Raw genomic sequence first — 17,110 nt, 5'->3', positions numbered from 1 at the left:
CCGACAATGCACCAGCTTATGCAAGCTCTCTTTTCAATAATTTTGCCAAGAGTTTTGGATTGACCATAAAACAGGTATTCCTTATAACCCTCAAGGTCAAGCCATTGTAGAACAAGCTCATTTATCTATTAAGCTACAATTACAAAAACTAAAAGGGGAGTAGGACCATGACTCCCCAAAATAACCTCAATCATGCTCTGTTTGTTTTAAATTTTCTAAATTGTGACTCAGAAGGTCACACTGCAGCTGAGCGACATATGTCTTCCATAGCAACAGGTCCTTTAGGCCGAGTTTGGTGGAAGGGCTTACAGACTGGTCAATGGAAAGGACGAGATCCAGAGATTATGTGGGGCAGAGATCATGCTTGTATTTTTAATAAAGGTGCTTTTCATCCTATTTGGGTACCTCCAATCAGGCATGGAGGACATGGAGCACCAAGATTCAAATGACTGAAGATCAACCCAGAGAAGCCTTCCCAAAGGAAGAAACCTCAGAAGAAGAGAAGAGTGGCTCAGAGAAACCAAATGAAGAAGCTGATCTCGTGGAGTGATCTAAGGAAATTAACGCTACATGCTACAAAAATGATTCGACTTCCAGGTGAAGCTAAAACTCCAATGACTGCTGCAGTAATAGCCCTATTGGGCTATCAGGTAAAAGGGAATCAGAGAGAAACCTATTGGACTTATTTTCCAGATCCACCTCTAGTACACCCAGCAGTGTGGATTGGAGAATCCATCCCAGTATTTATTAATGACTCATATATGATGGGAAGATTTACAGACACTCATAATGCTCCCAATCATGTGACTGGATTTAATTATTCCAGCTATAATGCCCAATTACCTTTGTGTTGGTCCCATGATAAACATGCTGGCTGTCTAAAAGTGTCATTTGAGGAAAATACAGCAATTGAGAGACCTAAACCAACTAATCGTATTGTTAATGGAGACTCAAAACCTTATATTAGATCAGTTACTAAAATCAGTTGTGACTTTCTCATAACAAATCAGTCATCTCAGCAGAACATCCCAGAATATCTCATTGTCCTAACCATTCTGCAATAGAAATTGTCACCTTTCCTAAATGGATAGATTGGATAAATACTTTTCCAATACAACATAAGGTGTCTAGAAATAGTGGGTATATTTTGGATTGGTCTCCTAAAACTGACAAAAGGCAGTTACACAAGAGTACTGCCATGACTCCTAGAGGATTTGTTAGCAACATCCTGACCTTCAGCAAAAGTGGCATTCAGAAAGATGTTTGGTGCTTAATTGCTGCCTCAGAATTCTTACATTTTACTTAAAACTTTACCAGAATTTATAGGCAAGAACTGTAAGGAAGGTTCTTGCTGTGGCTTACAAGCCTGTGTTCAATCTCCTTATGTTTTAATTACTGGAAATATAAAAGTTAAATGAAAAGATGATAGATATCTTGTAACATGTAGTAAGTGTAATTTAACTAATTGTAGCACCAGATATAATACAAGAAAAGGAACACTGATACTCCATCAGCCTTCTTTTGTCTTATTACCAGCTAATATTTCAGAGCCATGGTACATTGATGCTGGTTTTCAAGTCTTACAACAAATACATGCCAAGCTAGCGAGATCTAAACATGCCATTGGACTCATAATAGTGGGAGTTGTTGCCTTGGTTTCTTTTATTGCTTAACAATCACAGCTTCAGGGGCTATATCTCAAAATATTCAACATGCAAATTTTCTTAATAATTTATCTCAGAATACTTCCAAGGCTCTTCATAATCAAATAAATATTGACGAAAGGATTGAGACTAAGCTAAATGTTTTAGAGGCAACTGTCGTAAATACTGGTAATGAACTTTCGGCTTAAATGTCACGCTAGCTATAAGTATGTGTGTGTTACTGCTGCCAAAATCAATGATTCCCAATAGGACTGGGAGAAGGTTAAAAACCTTTAGATGAGTATTTGGCAAAATCATAACAGCTTGGATCTTTTGGAGCTCCATCATCATATGGAGCTCCAAAAGATCAAAGAAGTAAGACTGATTTTTCGGACCTACTTCCTTAGCTAATCAAATATTAAACACTCTGCAAGGTATATTCTTGCATTGTTCTCTTTGCTATTAATTCTCTTCTGTGTTGTAGTTGTAGGATGGCGAGCCTTCAAAACAAGGATTTGGGGACTCGAAAAAGTGACCCATCACCTGCTTTTTCAAAGAAAAAAGGGGGAATATGTAAGGGGCCGCCATGCCATGTGACCAGCATTTTCCTTCCTGATTGGTGAGGATCTGTTGGTCACTTCCCGTGATCTGGCCAGCATCAAAGTGGCCCTAGATGGCAGCTCTGATTTTGGAAGTCGTAAAATGTCCAAAACGTGTCTTCATGCATAGGCGTGCATTCCTACAGCCCCAGGGGTTGAGTTACCTTTCCTGTCCTTGTAACTCTGCCCCTCTTGACCTTTTTTGGATGGAAATTTCTAAAAAATGAGAATTTCTCCAATAAAAGACCACTCCCAAATGTGCTAGCTCTTTCTCACCAGCCTCTCGTGATATTCCTTGCTCTTCCATTTGGGAAGCTTGAGGCTGAGGGCAGAGGAGCCATCCCAGGGCTTGAATTAAAGATAAATTGTGTGTCTGTGTTTTATTTGGTACCTTAGAAAATTCACTTAAGTAACCCTAGTGTGGCTGCCCAAGCTGGCCAGGGGCAGTAAAATAGTCCCTTACATAAGTGAAGAAGTGATAATCATCCCAACATTTATGTAGATGCAAACAATGAAAAATCAAGGAAGGGAACAAATCACCTCAAACAGCCCACAACATTTCAGCAACACCACAGTGGAGGAAATGACAGAGCAAGTATTTTGAAAGTTTTCAGTTAAAATGTTCAAGGGAGCTAGAAGAAGATGCAAGGAATGTACTTAGAAAATACAGGAAGTGAGGGCTGGGGCTGGGGCTCAGTGGCAGAGTACTTACCTAGCATGTATAAAGGCACTGGGTTTGATCTTTATTAAACACCACATAAAAATAAGCAAATTAAATAAAGGCATTCTATTCATCTACAACTATCAAAAAAATTTTAAAAAGAAAATACAGGAAATGAAAGATCATTTCAATAAAGAGAGATTCTGTAAAAGAACCAAAACAAATCCTCAAATCAAAAATTCAATGAAAAACATTACCAAGAGATTAGACCACTCTGAAGATAGATTCTCAGACTTTGAAGACAAAGTATATTAATCTTGAAAATAGTCAAAAACAAAGAGAGCATGACCAGAATATGAAAGAAATCTGGGATAACATTGAGATAAAATAAAAGAATCACTGGGGTAGAAGGCTCCAAAATATGAACTAAAGGAATGCACAATCTTACCAATGAATGTTTTCCAAATCTTAGAACTAAGATTAAAATTCAAACACAAGACCAAAATAGGCAAGATCAAAAAGATCCTCTCCAAGACATAACATAATAAAAATATCTAACATACAAGATTTTTAAAAGCTGCAAGAGAAAATCAGCAAGCCACATTTAGAGTTAAGTCATTTTAGATTTCAACTGACTTGTCAGTCCAGACCTTAAAAGCCAGGAGGGTTTACAATAATATATACTAAGCCCTGAAAAAAAAATGGGTGCCAACCAGGATTGTTATATGCAGTGTTCAGAACTGAAGATGAAATAAAACTCTATCATGATAAGCCAGAACTAAAAGAATTCATAACTACAAAGCCTATATTACAAGACATAATGACTATTTCCATGCATAAGAAATGAAAAATAAATATGAAATCAGTATAGGGACAAATCACACTAGTACAACTAATTAAAAAAGAATCAAGTGTGAATTAAGTAAGCATTGGAAATAACCCAAAATATCAGGAAATAAAAATAATCTTTCCATAATAATAATTAAATATTATCAACTCTCCAATCAAAAGATTAAAAAAACAAGATGCATGCAAATTGGTACAACCCCTCTGGAAAGCAGTATGGAGACTCTTCAAAAAAACAGGAATGGAATTGACCCAGTTATTTGACCCATTCCTTTATATATATCCAAAGGATTTAAAATCAATATACAACCACATCAATGTTTACTGTAACACAATTCACAATAGCTAAGCTATGGAGCCAACCTAGGGGCATTTCAACACATAAATAGATAAAGAAAATATGGTATATATACACAATGGAGGATGGCTCAGCCATTAATAATAACTTTATGACATATGCCAGTAAACGGATAGAACTGGAAACTATAATGCTAAGTGAAATAAGATAATCTCACAAATCCAAAGGTTGAATGTTTTCCCCAATATGTAGATGTTAACCCACAATAAGGGAGGGAATAGGAAGAACTGACGTTCATTAGATTAGACAAAGGGGAATGAAGGGAAAAGAATGATAGGAAAAGGAAAAACAGTGGAATGAATATAACATAACTCTCCTATTTACATATATGAACAAAGCCCAAAGACTCTCACCATCATGTAAATTGACAAGACTAGGGACATAATTAGAAAAACATATATTCCATGCTTATATAATTATATCAAAATGGATTCTACTGTCATATAAAACTAAAAAGAACCAATTTAAAAGAAAAGAAAAAACAATACCCAACCACATATTGTTTACAGTAGACTCACCTTACAGGCAAAGATATCCATAGATTGTGGTAAAAGGATGGAAAAAGATACACCATGCAAATGGAAACAAAAACCCAGCAGGGTAGCTGATAAAGTAGACTTCAAGCCAAAATAAATCTGATAAAGTAGACTTCAAGCCAAAATAAATCAAAGAGACAAAGAAGGTCACTTCATACTGGTTATGGGAATCATCCAACAACAAGATATAATGATTGCAAACATTTATGAACCAAATATCAGTGCACTTACATATATGAAACAAACCCTTCTCAATAAAAAAAATCAAATAGATCACAATACAATAACATTGGGTAATTTCAACACACCTCTCTCACCACTAGATAGACACTGCAAACATAAGCTAAGTAAACACTCTTTAGTACTAAAATATTATTAATCAAATGAACCTAAGAAACATCTATTGAATATTTCATCCATCAACAACTGAATTCGCTTTATTCGCAGCAGCACATAGAACTTTCTCTAAAAAAGATTATATTTTAGGGTACAAAGCAAAGCTTTGCAAATACAAGAAACAGAAAATGTCCTTGCATCTTATCAGATTATAATGAAATGAAACCAGAAATCAACAACAAAAATAGAAGCCATTCTAACATATCAAGATTAAATAACACACTTTCAAATGAGCAATAAATCACACATGAAATCAGGGGATAGAGAAACAACATACCAAAATTTCTGGGACAATACGAAGGCAGTTTTAAGAGGAAAGCTTAATAGCTCTGGGCTTCTATATTTTAAAAATTGAAAAATGCCAAATAAATAATCTAATGTAGTACCTAAAAGCACTAGAAAAAGAAAATAATAGCAAAATCAGTAGGAGATAGTAAATAATTAAGGTCAGAATTGGAATTAATAAAATTGAAAATAAAAAACAATGAAAAAAAGTAGTTGGTTCCATGAAAAGATAAACTAGATTGATAAACCCCTAGCCAAACTAACCAAAAAAGAAGACCTAAATCAACAAAAATTAGAGATGATAAATTAAAGACATGTCTGAAATCCAGAGGATTATTAGAGACTATTTTGAAAATATAAACTCCAATAAGCTAGAAAATCTTTAAGACAACTGAGAAATTCTGTTATATAACCTATTCAAATTGAACCATGAGGATATAGAAAATTTAAATGAATTAATATCAAGCAATGAAACTGAAGCTGCAATTTTAAGCCTTCCAACAAAGAAAATGCTAGGATCAAATGGATTCTCAGTCAAGCTCTACCACAATTTTAAAGAACTAATGACAATTCTCATATTATTCCATGAATAAAAAAGAAGGAATCTGCCAAATTTATTGTGAAGCCAGTGTCACCCTGATTACAAAATCAGACAAAGAACACATCAAGGAAAGAAAACTTCAGTCCAATATCCCAGACGAACATACATCCAAAAATCCTTAAAATATTGGAAAACCACATTCAAAAACAAGAAGATAGTACACCATGATTAAGTGGGCTTCATCCCAGGGATGCAAAGTTTATTCAACCAAAATATTTAAATAAGTGTAATTTACCAAATAAATAAGAGTAAAAGACAAGAATCACATTATCATCTCCATACAGAAAATGTATTTGAAAAAGTCCATCATGCATTCAATTTCAAAACACTAGAGAAACTAGAGATAGAGGAACTTATCTCTAATGTCCAATATTGTGAAGACTATATACAATGAACCTCAGACCAACATACTAAATAATATAGAGAGGAAAAACTGAAAGCATTTCTTCTAAAAACAGGAGCAAGACAAGGATGTTCCCTCTCACCATTCCTATCCAACATTGTCTTGAAACTCTAGCCAGAGCAATCCAACAAGAGAAAGAAAGGGATACAAATAGGGAAAAAAAAAAAAAAAAAAAGTCAAAGTATCTATTTGCTGATGTCATGATCCTGTATTTTGAAGACCTAAAAAATTCTACCGGAAGTCTTCTAGAGCTGACAAAGAAATTTAGCAAAGTAGCAGGATACATGATCAAAATACACAGATCAATCACTTTCCCATACTCCAGTAATTAATCTGCTAAAAAAGAAACAGGAAAATCCTCCCATTCCTAATAACCTCAAAAAATAAAACAAAACAAACAAACAATAAACAATCGGGAATAAGTCTAACTAAGGAGGTCAAAGAACTCTAAAATGAAAACTAAAGAACACTGAAAGAAAAAATTTTGAAGAATTAACACTGTCAAAATGCGTGTATAACCAAAAAAGTTATACAGATTCAATGCAATCCCCATCAAAATACCAATGATATTCTTCACAGAACTAGAAAAAAAATCAGTTCTAAAACTTATTTGGAAGCATAAGAGACCCCAAATAGACAAAGAAATCCTGAGCAAGAATAGCAATGCTGTAGGCATCACAGTACTAGACCTCAAATTAACTATAAAGATATAGTAACAAAAACAGCATGAAACTGACATAAAAACACACAAGACCACCAATGGAATAGAAGAGAAGACACAGACAAATCCACATAGATACAGTTATATGATGCTCAACAAATGTGCCAAAACATACACCGGAGAAAAGATAGCCTTTTTGACAAATGATGTTAGGAAAGCTGGATATCCATATGTAGAAGAATGAAACTATCTTTAACTCTGGCAAAAGTCAACTCAAAGTGGATCAAAAACCTAAGAATTCGACCAGAAACACTGTAACTGCTACTAGAAAACGTAGGCTCAACATTCCAACATATTGGCACAGGCACTGACTACCTTAACAAGACTCCTAAAATGCAAGAAGTAAAACCTATTATCAATAAGGGGGACAACATCAAGTTAAAAAGCTTCTGCACAGCAATGGGAACAAGGGTGTGAAGAAAGAGCCTACAGAATGAGAGAACTTTGCCATCTGCTCTTCAGACAGGGCATCAATATCCAGAATATGTAAAGAGCTAAAAAAACTTAACAGCCAAAAAACAAAACCAACAAAAAATAACCCAATCAATAAGCAGGCAAAAGAATGAAAGAGCTACTTCTCAAAAGAATACAAACGGCCAATAAATATGACAGGATAAACCTCATGATATGCCTCCCTCCCCCCACACAGAGTTTCAATAAATTTGAAACCACTGAAATTATACAGTTCTTTTTTAGTCATGATGGAATGAAACTAATAATAATAGTAAGGAAAACTGGAAGATTCACAAATATATGTAAATTAAACACTTAATGGACAGGTCAAAGGACAGGAGAAATTACAAAATGCTTAGAAACACCAATGAAAACTGAAACACAACTTATAAAAATTTATGGAATGCAGTGAAAGCAGTACTCATAGGAAAATTTAAAGCTGTATACAATCTATACTAAAAAAAGAATAAGGAACTCAATTCAATAACCTAACTTTACACTTTAAGTAACTAGAAAAAGAAGAGCAAACGAAACCCAAAGCTAGCAGGAAAGAGGATATAAAGATTAGAAACAGACCTTGAAATAAAACAATGAAAACTAAACTAGAAAACAGGGTAACAATACAGAGAATCAACAAAACCAAAAGTTGGTTCATTGAGAAAATAAACAAAATTCACAAATCTTAAATCTAGACAATTAAAGAGAAAAAGGGAGGAAACGTGAATAACTAACATGAAAATGGAGATATTATTTACTAACCTATAAGAAATACAAAGAATTAAGAGAATATACCTTGTAGAGTCATAGGTTAATAAATTAGATAACCAAGATGAAATAAATACTTGGAAATAAACTGACTCAACAAGAAACAGAAAAATCTCACAAGCTCTATAACAAGAGATTGAGTCTGTAATCAAAAAATGCCCAACAGAAAAAGTTAAGCAACAGATAGATTCACAAATGAACTCCACCTAACATTTAAAGAATTAACACCAGTTTTCAAATTCTTCCAAAAATTAGAAAGGTAGGAATAACTTCCTAATTAATTTCATGAAGTCAGTATTATTACCAACACAAAAGCCAGATAAAGATAAATACAGGAAAAAAATTAGACCTATATCCTCTATGACTATAGATGGTAGATTACACACACACACACACACACACACACATACACACACACACACATACCCACACGCCAGCAAAATAAATTCAACCATATATTTAGCTATATATTTAAAGGATTATATCCTATAACTACATGGGTCTTACCCCAGAAATGTATTTTAACACAAAAAAATGAATGTTATAGACTGCACTAATAGAAACAAACAAACAAAAAAAAAAAAACACATGATCATCTTGATTGATGCAGAAAAGGCTTTGACAAAATGCAATCCCTTTCATGGTACATACTAAGAAATATGGAATAGAAGACAACTTCTTAAGCATGATAATGGGCATTTATAGAAATTCCACAACTTAATAAAGGATATCCTCCTAACATCAGGAATAAGACAAGGATTCCTACTTTCACCAATGCTAGTCAACATTGTAGAATAACTTCTAGCCAGTGAAAATAATAAAGAAAAGGAAATAAAGGCATCCATTAGGAAGAAAGATTTTGAAGTTTACCATATCTGAAATTTACAGAACCGTTCTTACTTTGTTTTGATTAATTTTGTATAACTTATTTTTTCAAGATCTTAACCAAACTATGTTGGTAACTATGCTATGAGTTTTCTACAGATAACATATTTTATAGTAATGCTTCTTGTTTTCTTTACCGTCAATATGTATTTTATCTAATATATATTAATCATTTATATTTAAGACAAATTTTGTCACTTGACTCCTATTTTATTTGGTTTCTATATTTCTCATATTTGTTCCTCTTGTTTTCTTATATTCCATCAATGCATATTTGGTGTTACTAAGTATTTCATGTTCTATAGTTTTTCTTAGTAGTTAGTTGATCTAGTTACCTATGTAACTTTTTAACAGCATCAATATTTTATCATTTCATATGAAATGTAGAAAACTCAATTTCATTTAAATTACTTCACCCTCCCCATGTCTTAAATATAACTGTCTTACATATTTCTTCTACAGAGAGCACTGAATAATGTGACACTATAAATTTTGCTTTAATCTTCAAATATAATTTCAGAAATTCAAGAGAGGGTTACTCTATTACTTTTACCCCTATCTTTGCCAACTTTCAATTTCTTTTCTGAAGGTTCAAGTCTCATTGCTTTCTATTTAGAAAACTAGCCATTTTCTTAAAGGTAGATTTGCTAGCTTTTGTCTAATAATGGAACTGCATTTCACAAGACAGAATATTTGTTTGATGTTATTCTCTTTCAGTACTTAAAAAGATACTACTTTCTTCTAGTCACCATGGTGTCAGATGAGAAATATGTTGTCACTTCCTACAGGTAATTCTCCTTTGGATTTAACTATGATTAATAAATTAATTATGATTAATAATTATACTTTGATCATCATGTGCCTTCAGCATGCATTTCTTTGGATTTATCTTATTTGATATTATTCAGATTCTTGAATGAAAAATTTTATGGTTTTGTTAAATTTGAGAAGATTTCAGTCATTTCTTCCTCAAATACTTTAAATACCTCTCTCTTCTCCATCTGTTACTGTTACAACTGTGAGGTCTTTTTCTGTTGCCCCTCTTTCTATATATCAAGAGAATCAAATTACTTCTTACTTCCATGCCTTCCAATTTAGTCTAAGTCATCATAATCACTCATAAGGAGAACTTTGAACTAATGAACTTTCTTTGTCCTTGTTATCTATATCAATGTTTTCTCTATAGAGTTGAGAGAGGTCTTACACAATATACATCACACATTGCTCATCTGCAGAAAATCATCAATAAAATTAAATTACTTAACAGAGTTTATGATTCTCTCATCTTCTGTATAGTAACTACCTCTGTGACATCATCAGCTATTTCTCCTTCCATCAATCACTCCCCAAAGTCCTTGTGACTTTTTATTATTCCTCAGAAACACATAAGCACATTCCTGTTCATGGGCTCAGCAGCTATTATTTCACCTTACTGAAAAAAAAAAAAAAAAAAAACGCAGTCTTCATAGCTCATATCATCATTTCATTAAAGTTTCTGCTTTAACTTTAACTGCACTAAGGTTTCCTCTGATCACCACAGAACACTGACTATACATAAGTATCTGTTTTGTGTTTAGTACTACTTGTATAAATTCATTTAGATGTTGTTTTTTTCACTACCATATACTGAGTTCTTAGAAAATGACTAACACATAGCAAGAACTCAATATTTGTTGAGTCAAAAAATGAGTATATTAAAGAATGTGTGACAAAAGAAGGAATATAGAACAATGGAAGTTAAAGTGGGCAACTGAAACTGCTTTGAGAAGCACAAAGTAACCAAGAAAAACAACAGTAAACATAAGACAAGCAAAGACTAGACAATGGGCAGGTCTAAAAATAGAAATTAGTTTTTAAATGAATCAAAAAATACTTGAGAATGGTGTTTGGAGGTTTGAATTAAGAATCAGTAAGGATTAAGTCCTCTAAAAAATGTTCCACAATTGCCAACCCCTGAATTAACTACAAGAAAATAATAAATCTCTTGATGTTTCTCTGTACAATAGAGATTAACTTACCTGGGAAGCTCTGGCTTGGGAATTCTGCCTCCGATATCCATGGTTCCTCTCCTTGCTCTAGCCTGAAGATCACCTCTGGCTTGGTCACACAATACCCTATCAACAGGAAATAATTATGGACTTGGCTGGCAGCCTAGATGTCAGGGCCTCTGACAGAGAGGAAAACCCACTGCCATTGTAACATTTTACTAGAGAGATGAACACAACTATCCTCGATGCCCCATAAGTGATCAATCAACACTGGTTTCTGAATTCCAATCTCAAATATTATTAAACTAAATAGAATTCCCATATATTTCATAATTAAAGAAATAAATAAATGCTATTTGGAATTACACAGTAAGTAAACAGGTCTTACCCACAGAGACAAGGTGACTGTAGTTCTCCAGCATCACCTCTCTATACAGGGACCTCTGGCTAGGGTCCAGGTGCTGCCATTCTTCCTGGGTAAAGCCCACAGTCACGTCGTTAAATGACACTAACTCCTGGAATTTCTGTTCAACCTGAAATGTTCATAATTAGTTGACATGGAAAAAGACATATGGAACTGATCCTCACTGTGTTTATTGATTACAAATTACCAAGATGATTTACAGGATATTTGTTTTTGCTTTATATATCAGTAGGAAAAGAGAAACAATAATAGGAATATTCTACTATTGCATTAAGGTATGAATTGATGTGCAAAAAAAATTAACAAGTTCTCACAATGTACCTGGAACTATTATAGTAGCTGGAAATAGAAAAACTGTTAAAAATCTTCTTGTATTTAAGAACCATACAACCTGATTTTAAAAAAAAAAAAAAAACCATAATATATACAGAATATGTTGTAAATGTGAAAGTGAAAGTATATACAAGATAGACTAATATAAATTGGGAGCAAGATGAGTTCTATTTTGAAGCACAGCTTTTGGCTGAAGAGTAATACAGTATTCTTTACAAGACATGGCACAAGCAAAGGCAGGGAACTTTACACACTGAAGAAATCAGCAATAGGGCAAATGGCAGAGGAAGACATGAGAACATGGTCTGGTGCTGTCATGAGATACTGCCATGGAAGTATTCAAGGAATTCATTACGAAGTAATTTTAGACTAATAGTCTCCACAGTATATGACCATTGCAAGAATATTTTTGAGTACTACCAATTAACACAAATTACAGAAATTGTCAATTCATTTCTTATGAATTTCACTTTAATTCTCATTTAGGTTTTAAAATGTAGAAAGATAGCCAGATATAATGGTGCACACCTATAATCCCAGTTACTTGGGAGGGTGAGTCCCAAAATTTTTAAAAGGGGTGAGAATGTAACTCGGAGGAAGAATGCTCTTGGAGTTTAATCCCAGGGGTAACACACACACACACACACAAACACACACACAAATTTGAATGTCTAACATTTTACTTCACTGCAATACATATTCCAGGTTCTAACCCTTCAAGTTATAGACTATAATTAGGATGTGTAGAAAATGGGAAGATTTGGGATCTATGATAACATCTGTAGGATATTCAGTACAAAATATCCAAATGGATTGATTTGGATATCTCTAGGGTACATTTCTTTATTTTAGGAAATACTGCTATGGAAGAGGAGAGCCAATGAAGAGAGAGGAGCATATTACATGATCAGGTTTTCATTTATAGAACCAATCTTTTCAAGAAAGGCAGGGGGCAACTAAAGTACAAAACATCACAACATTGATAAAATACAAGAAACAATAAACTACACATGAGCAGATCTGAAATTATTAGTAAGGATTCTGGCTGTGGAAATGTACAGGACAGCGTTCCTCTGGTGAGCAAACTCCTGGGGGGGGTAACAGGCACCCTGTTTTCCACACTTGGAATATTCTGCAGTTTCTCCCAGGAACTAGTAAGATAACTAGTACATATGCAGTGCCTAGCTGCTATGGCAATGCCCTTCCTGAGGAGGCTCTGTGCTAGAGTCTTATCAGCCTCAATCTTGACCTCAGGCACACAGCTCCTAGGAATAAAGGAACTCTCTTGTTAGAAAACCACAATGTTTCACCAAGCTCCACTGAACCTGAACCTATCCACAAAACAGTAACTTTAAACAATGGACTTTCTTGAGAGCTTCACAAAGGTTCTAACATTGCACACTGTAACTGTAGTATGTAACTGAGAAATAAACGGTATAATGTTGCTAACTCTGTAACCTGCCTAATGACACAATGAATAATAATGTACTACTGATGCCAGTAACCTAATGTAACCTATTGATATAAATAAAGCTGGCAGCTTGGACAAGGGGCTTTCTGCCTTTCTGCCATTCTGCCATCCTGCTATTCTGTCATTCATTCTGCTTTTGCAACTTTCTTCTGTCCCCTTTTGATTTCTTAACAGCTACTGGTGAAGTGGGATGGAAAATGTGTATCATCTAAGCTTGAAGACACTTAAAAGCACTCAAAATAATAAACAGTATTGCTCCACCAGCTATATGTTTTTAATGTACGTATTTCAACAAGACTATAAGACAAAGTATGAAAACTTGGAACTGAACACGATAAGGAAGACTCCAGAAACAAAGCATCAAAAGAATGCTATCAGATACTGACAGAGGAGTCATCCAAGGACAAAAATCAGTAGGATAATGTAGCACTTATTCAAGGAATGCAACCACAATCTAGTCATTGATTGACCTTTATTTAGATAAACTCCAAAAAAAAGTGTAGAAACAATACTACATACTATGAGAGGAAATGTGACTGAGACTCAGAAACATTTACCAGAATGTCAACTTTGAAATGTATGCTACATAACCTATATACAAAACCTGGCTAATATAAGATAGCTATGTAAAGTTTATGTTACAGATATACATAACAGGCCATTTCTTCCTCTCAACATTCTAGTTTTATGCCAGAATCATACAAGACCATTCAAAAAATTGACACTATTTGAACCATGTCTTGAACCATGTCTGTAACCTGCCTAACGACACTGCTGAAGAAGAGTTTAAGGAAACAGACTGCATTAATATAAGGCTATTATTGGAAGGTTATTCACTATGTATCTTTGTTAAAAACAAAAGGTATCTTTCAGAAAGATACCATTGTTTTCATAGGATTCAGTCTTCTGCTGCAAAACTCATCTGCCCTGATGGTTGAAAACCCAAGAGACATTTTGCAGCTCACCTGAGTGATTTTAAGGTTATATAGTCAGTATATATCAACATGCCAATGCGACAACCTATCTGTTGGTTTATATTTTCTGCAAAATTGGATTTTTATCTATTACAATTTTCTCATCTTCACATTGACTCTTACAAATCTTTCAAAATCCATTGTAAAATAACATGAAGGACAAACAAACATACAACTTACCTTGTTCATCTTGTGCTGTTCTTGGAAAGATGTAGACAACTCTGAAGACACAGCTAGTTAGCAGAAAGGGAATGGGATCATAAAAGATCTGGCCTGCTCAGCAGCTCATGAATTCTCCTGCCCTAAAAAGCTACACTCATTCACTAGATAAAATGATTCCTGTGGGAGAATTGATCTCAGGCACACAGCTCCTAGGAATAATGGAACTCTCTTGTTAGACAACCACAATGTTTTACCAAGCTCCACTAAGCCTGAACCTGTCCACAAAACAGTAACTTTAAACAATGGACTTTCTTAAGAGCTTCACAAAAGTCCTAACATTGCACACTGTTAACTGTAACATGTAACTGAGAAGTAACATGTAGCTGTATAATGTTGCTAACTCTGTAACCTGCCTAATGACACAATGAATAATAATTACTACTGATGCCAGTGACCTAATGAATAATAACCTAGAATAATGCCAACACTCCACTGACCCTTCAGAATAATCAGGGGGAATGATGAAAGACCACCTGACTCTAATATAATCATGTAGCTCATGTGCACAATTTTTTTTTTTCTGAATGAAAGTTAATATTTGCTTCCTATGGATCTCAACAGAATTCTCTTGTGAATACTAAGGATTCACAAAAATATTAAAACAATAATACTGGTCAATTATATTACTACATCTAATGAAGTAACATCAACATTTCACAGTTGTAAAATAATACTCTGGACTGATATCTATCAGTTTTCCTACTAGTGTTATTTAACCTTTGATTAGTGACTCCACAAAAAGCAATGCTTCACGAGGAAAAAAAAAATTCTAAATTTAACTTTGTTGCTGTTACTCAACATGTGTTTAATAAGAAACTTCCTTTCACTTAAATGACAAAGTAGAAAGGATTGGCTTGGGAGTCAGGAGATCTCAAAATAGTTTTGGCCACTAACAAAGTATGATCCTGAGATGCAAAAACCTTTAGGGTTTTTTCTTATTCCTTTTCAAATGAAATAAAAAGATAATTCTTGTAGATCCTTCCTAAACTTTAGGAGAATTAAGACAGAAAAATAGCACATATCAAGATGCAGTGATGAACATAATAGAGAAGCAGTTCATAATCTCTAAAGAATGAAGAACCAAGGAAAAAGAACTTGCCTAAACCAAGTTGATAAGAAATCCGTAGTGACTAACGAGTCCAAACTCCCACGCAAGGCGTTGGAAGAACCCTTAGCTCTCACGCAGGCTCTCCCTGCAGCATCGCCCCCTCTCCAGGAGCTCCTAGTAAACTTCCTCCTGTGCACACCTCCTCCTTTCGCGGCCCCACACACAACTTCAACAAGCGCGCCACTGAATCTGTAGTGACGGGGCCTCACATCCTGACAAAGACCCCGCAGTCCCAGGGTCTCGCCACGGGGTCCATAAGGTTCCTTACTACCGCCAGATACCGGCCGCTGACCGCTCTCGGGGCCCCTCGTTCCTTGCCCAGCCTTTCAGGGTTCACTGGTCAATCCCCAGCCGTGTCGCATTGACCACAGAAGAGTACGAAGACTCTGCTACCCAACCAACTCAGGAGTTGAATAAAACCAGGGAAGACGGAGTCCTAGAGGCAGCAGACGAAATGAGGCATGCGCAAAACGCGGTGCAGGGCCCGACGCAATAATGAAAAACTACCTTTCCCATGAGGCCCCGCGACCAATAATTCTTAGGAATTGCGGGGAACTGTGGATTTAGCTCTAGGGTTTGAGGTCCGTGTTGGTGTCTCAAGCAACCATCCCTGGTTCCCCTACGGATTCTTAGTTCCTTGTGTGGCTTGTGTGCAGTTTACACGCAGAACTGTCAAGGAAAGGAAAGCCGTCTGTCAATCTCACTTTTTAGAAACTGGAAAGTAGATAAATCCATACAATAAAAAATTCATCTGACACCATCAGAGATTGTGTCTGGGAGGAAAAAAGTGGTCGCGGAATAAGAAACCTAGCTTATCAAAATCACTCAAAGGTAAATGGAAGCTAAATCAGAAAACAAGCACATGAGAAAGAAGAAAATAAATAGTACAGATTCGTACCTCTGCGATACTGAAATTAATAGGAAGACTATTCGTTGAAAAAATTCCAATAAAAATCTCAAAATGTGTTTTTCTCTCTTTAGTGTATTGTGCACATTACAAAAGCATTGTCAACTTCATCAGTGTTAAACAAAAACCTAAATTAACGAGTATATTTTAACACCCCCCCCCAAAAAAAAAAAAACTAAGAAATAGCAATATGTAAAATATTGCTGCATTAAAATAGTTTGGCACCTGCTTCAAGGAAGTACAATGCCATGATTAAGAGTATTTTTTGAATATAATAAGCGTATGCCAGGCCGGTGACACAGGACTGTAACCCCGACAACTGGGGAGCCTGAGCCAGGAAATGGCAAATTCAGAGCTAGAATGGGCAAGTTAGACCTTCTCTCAGAAAATAAGAGGCTGGAGAAGCACCTCAATGGTAGAATGCCCCTGATTTCAATAACTGGTATCACAAAGAAATACTACTAAATAATAATTGTAAAATTTCAAAACAATGGAGTATTCCTAACAGAATATCATTCCAATAAAGAACAT

General features: G+C 34.9%; 1 protein-coding gene across 1 annotated transcript in view; it reads right to left on the bottom strand.

The window, feature by feature from the left end:
- The window catches only part of LOC124102234 (zinc finger protein 33B), a 43,766-nt gene extending 27,619 nt beyond the window's left edge, over positions 1-16,147 (bottom strand). Inside the window, exons 1-4 of the mRNA XM_046458450.2 lie at positions 15,664-16,147; positions 14,523-14,575; positions 11,529-11,673; positions 11,171-11,266 (exon numbers count right to left, since the gene is read on the bottom strand). Coding sequence (XP_046314406.1) covers positions 11,171-11,266; positions 11,529-11,673; positions 14,523-14,531 — 250 coding nt within the window. The 5' untranslated portion in view covers positions 14,532-14,575; positions 15,664-16,147. The remainder of the gene's footprint in view (positions 1-11,170; positions 11,267-11,528; positions 11,674-14,522; positions 14,576-15,663) is intronic.
- Positions 16,148-17,110: the final 963 nt, after the last annotated feature.

Source organism: Marmota monax, unplaced genomic scaffold, assembly GCF_021218885.2.
Source record: "Marmota monax isolate L192 unplaced genomic scaffold, Marmota_monax_Labrador192_F-V1.1 WCK01_AAM20220418_F8-fsc00161, whole genome shotgun sequence".
NCBI classification, from domain to species: Eukaryota; Metazoa; Chordata; class Mammalia; order Rodentia; family Sciuridae; genus Marmota; species Marmota monax.
The sequence above is the reverse complement of the archived record's forward strand: the minus strand, read 5'-3'. Positions and strand labels throughout refer to the sequence as shown.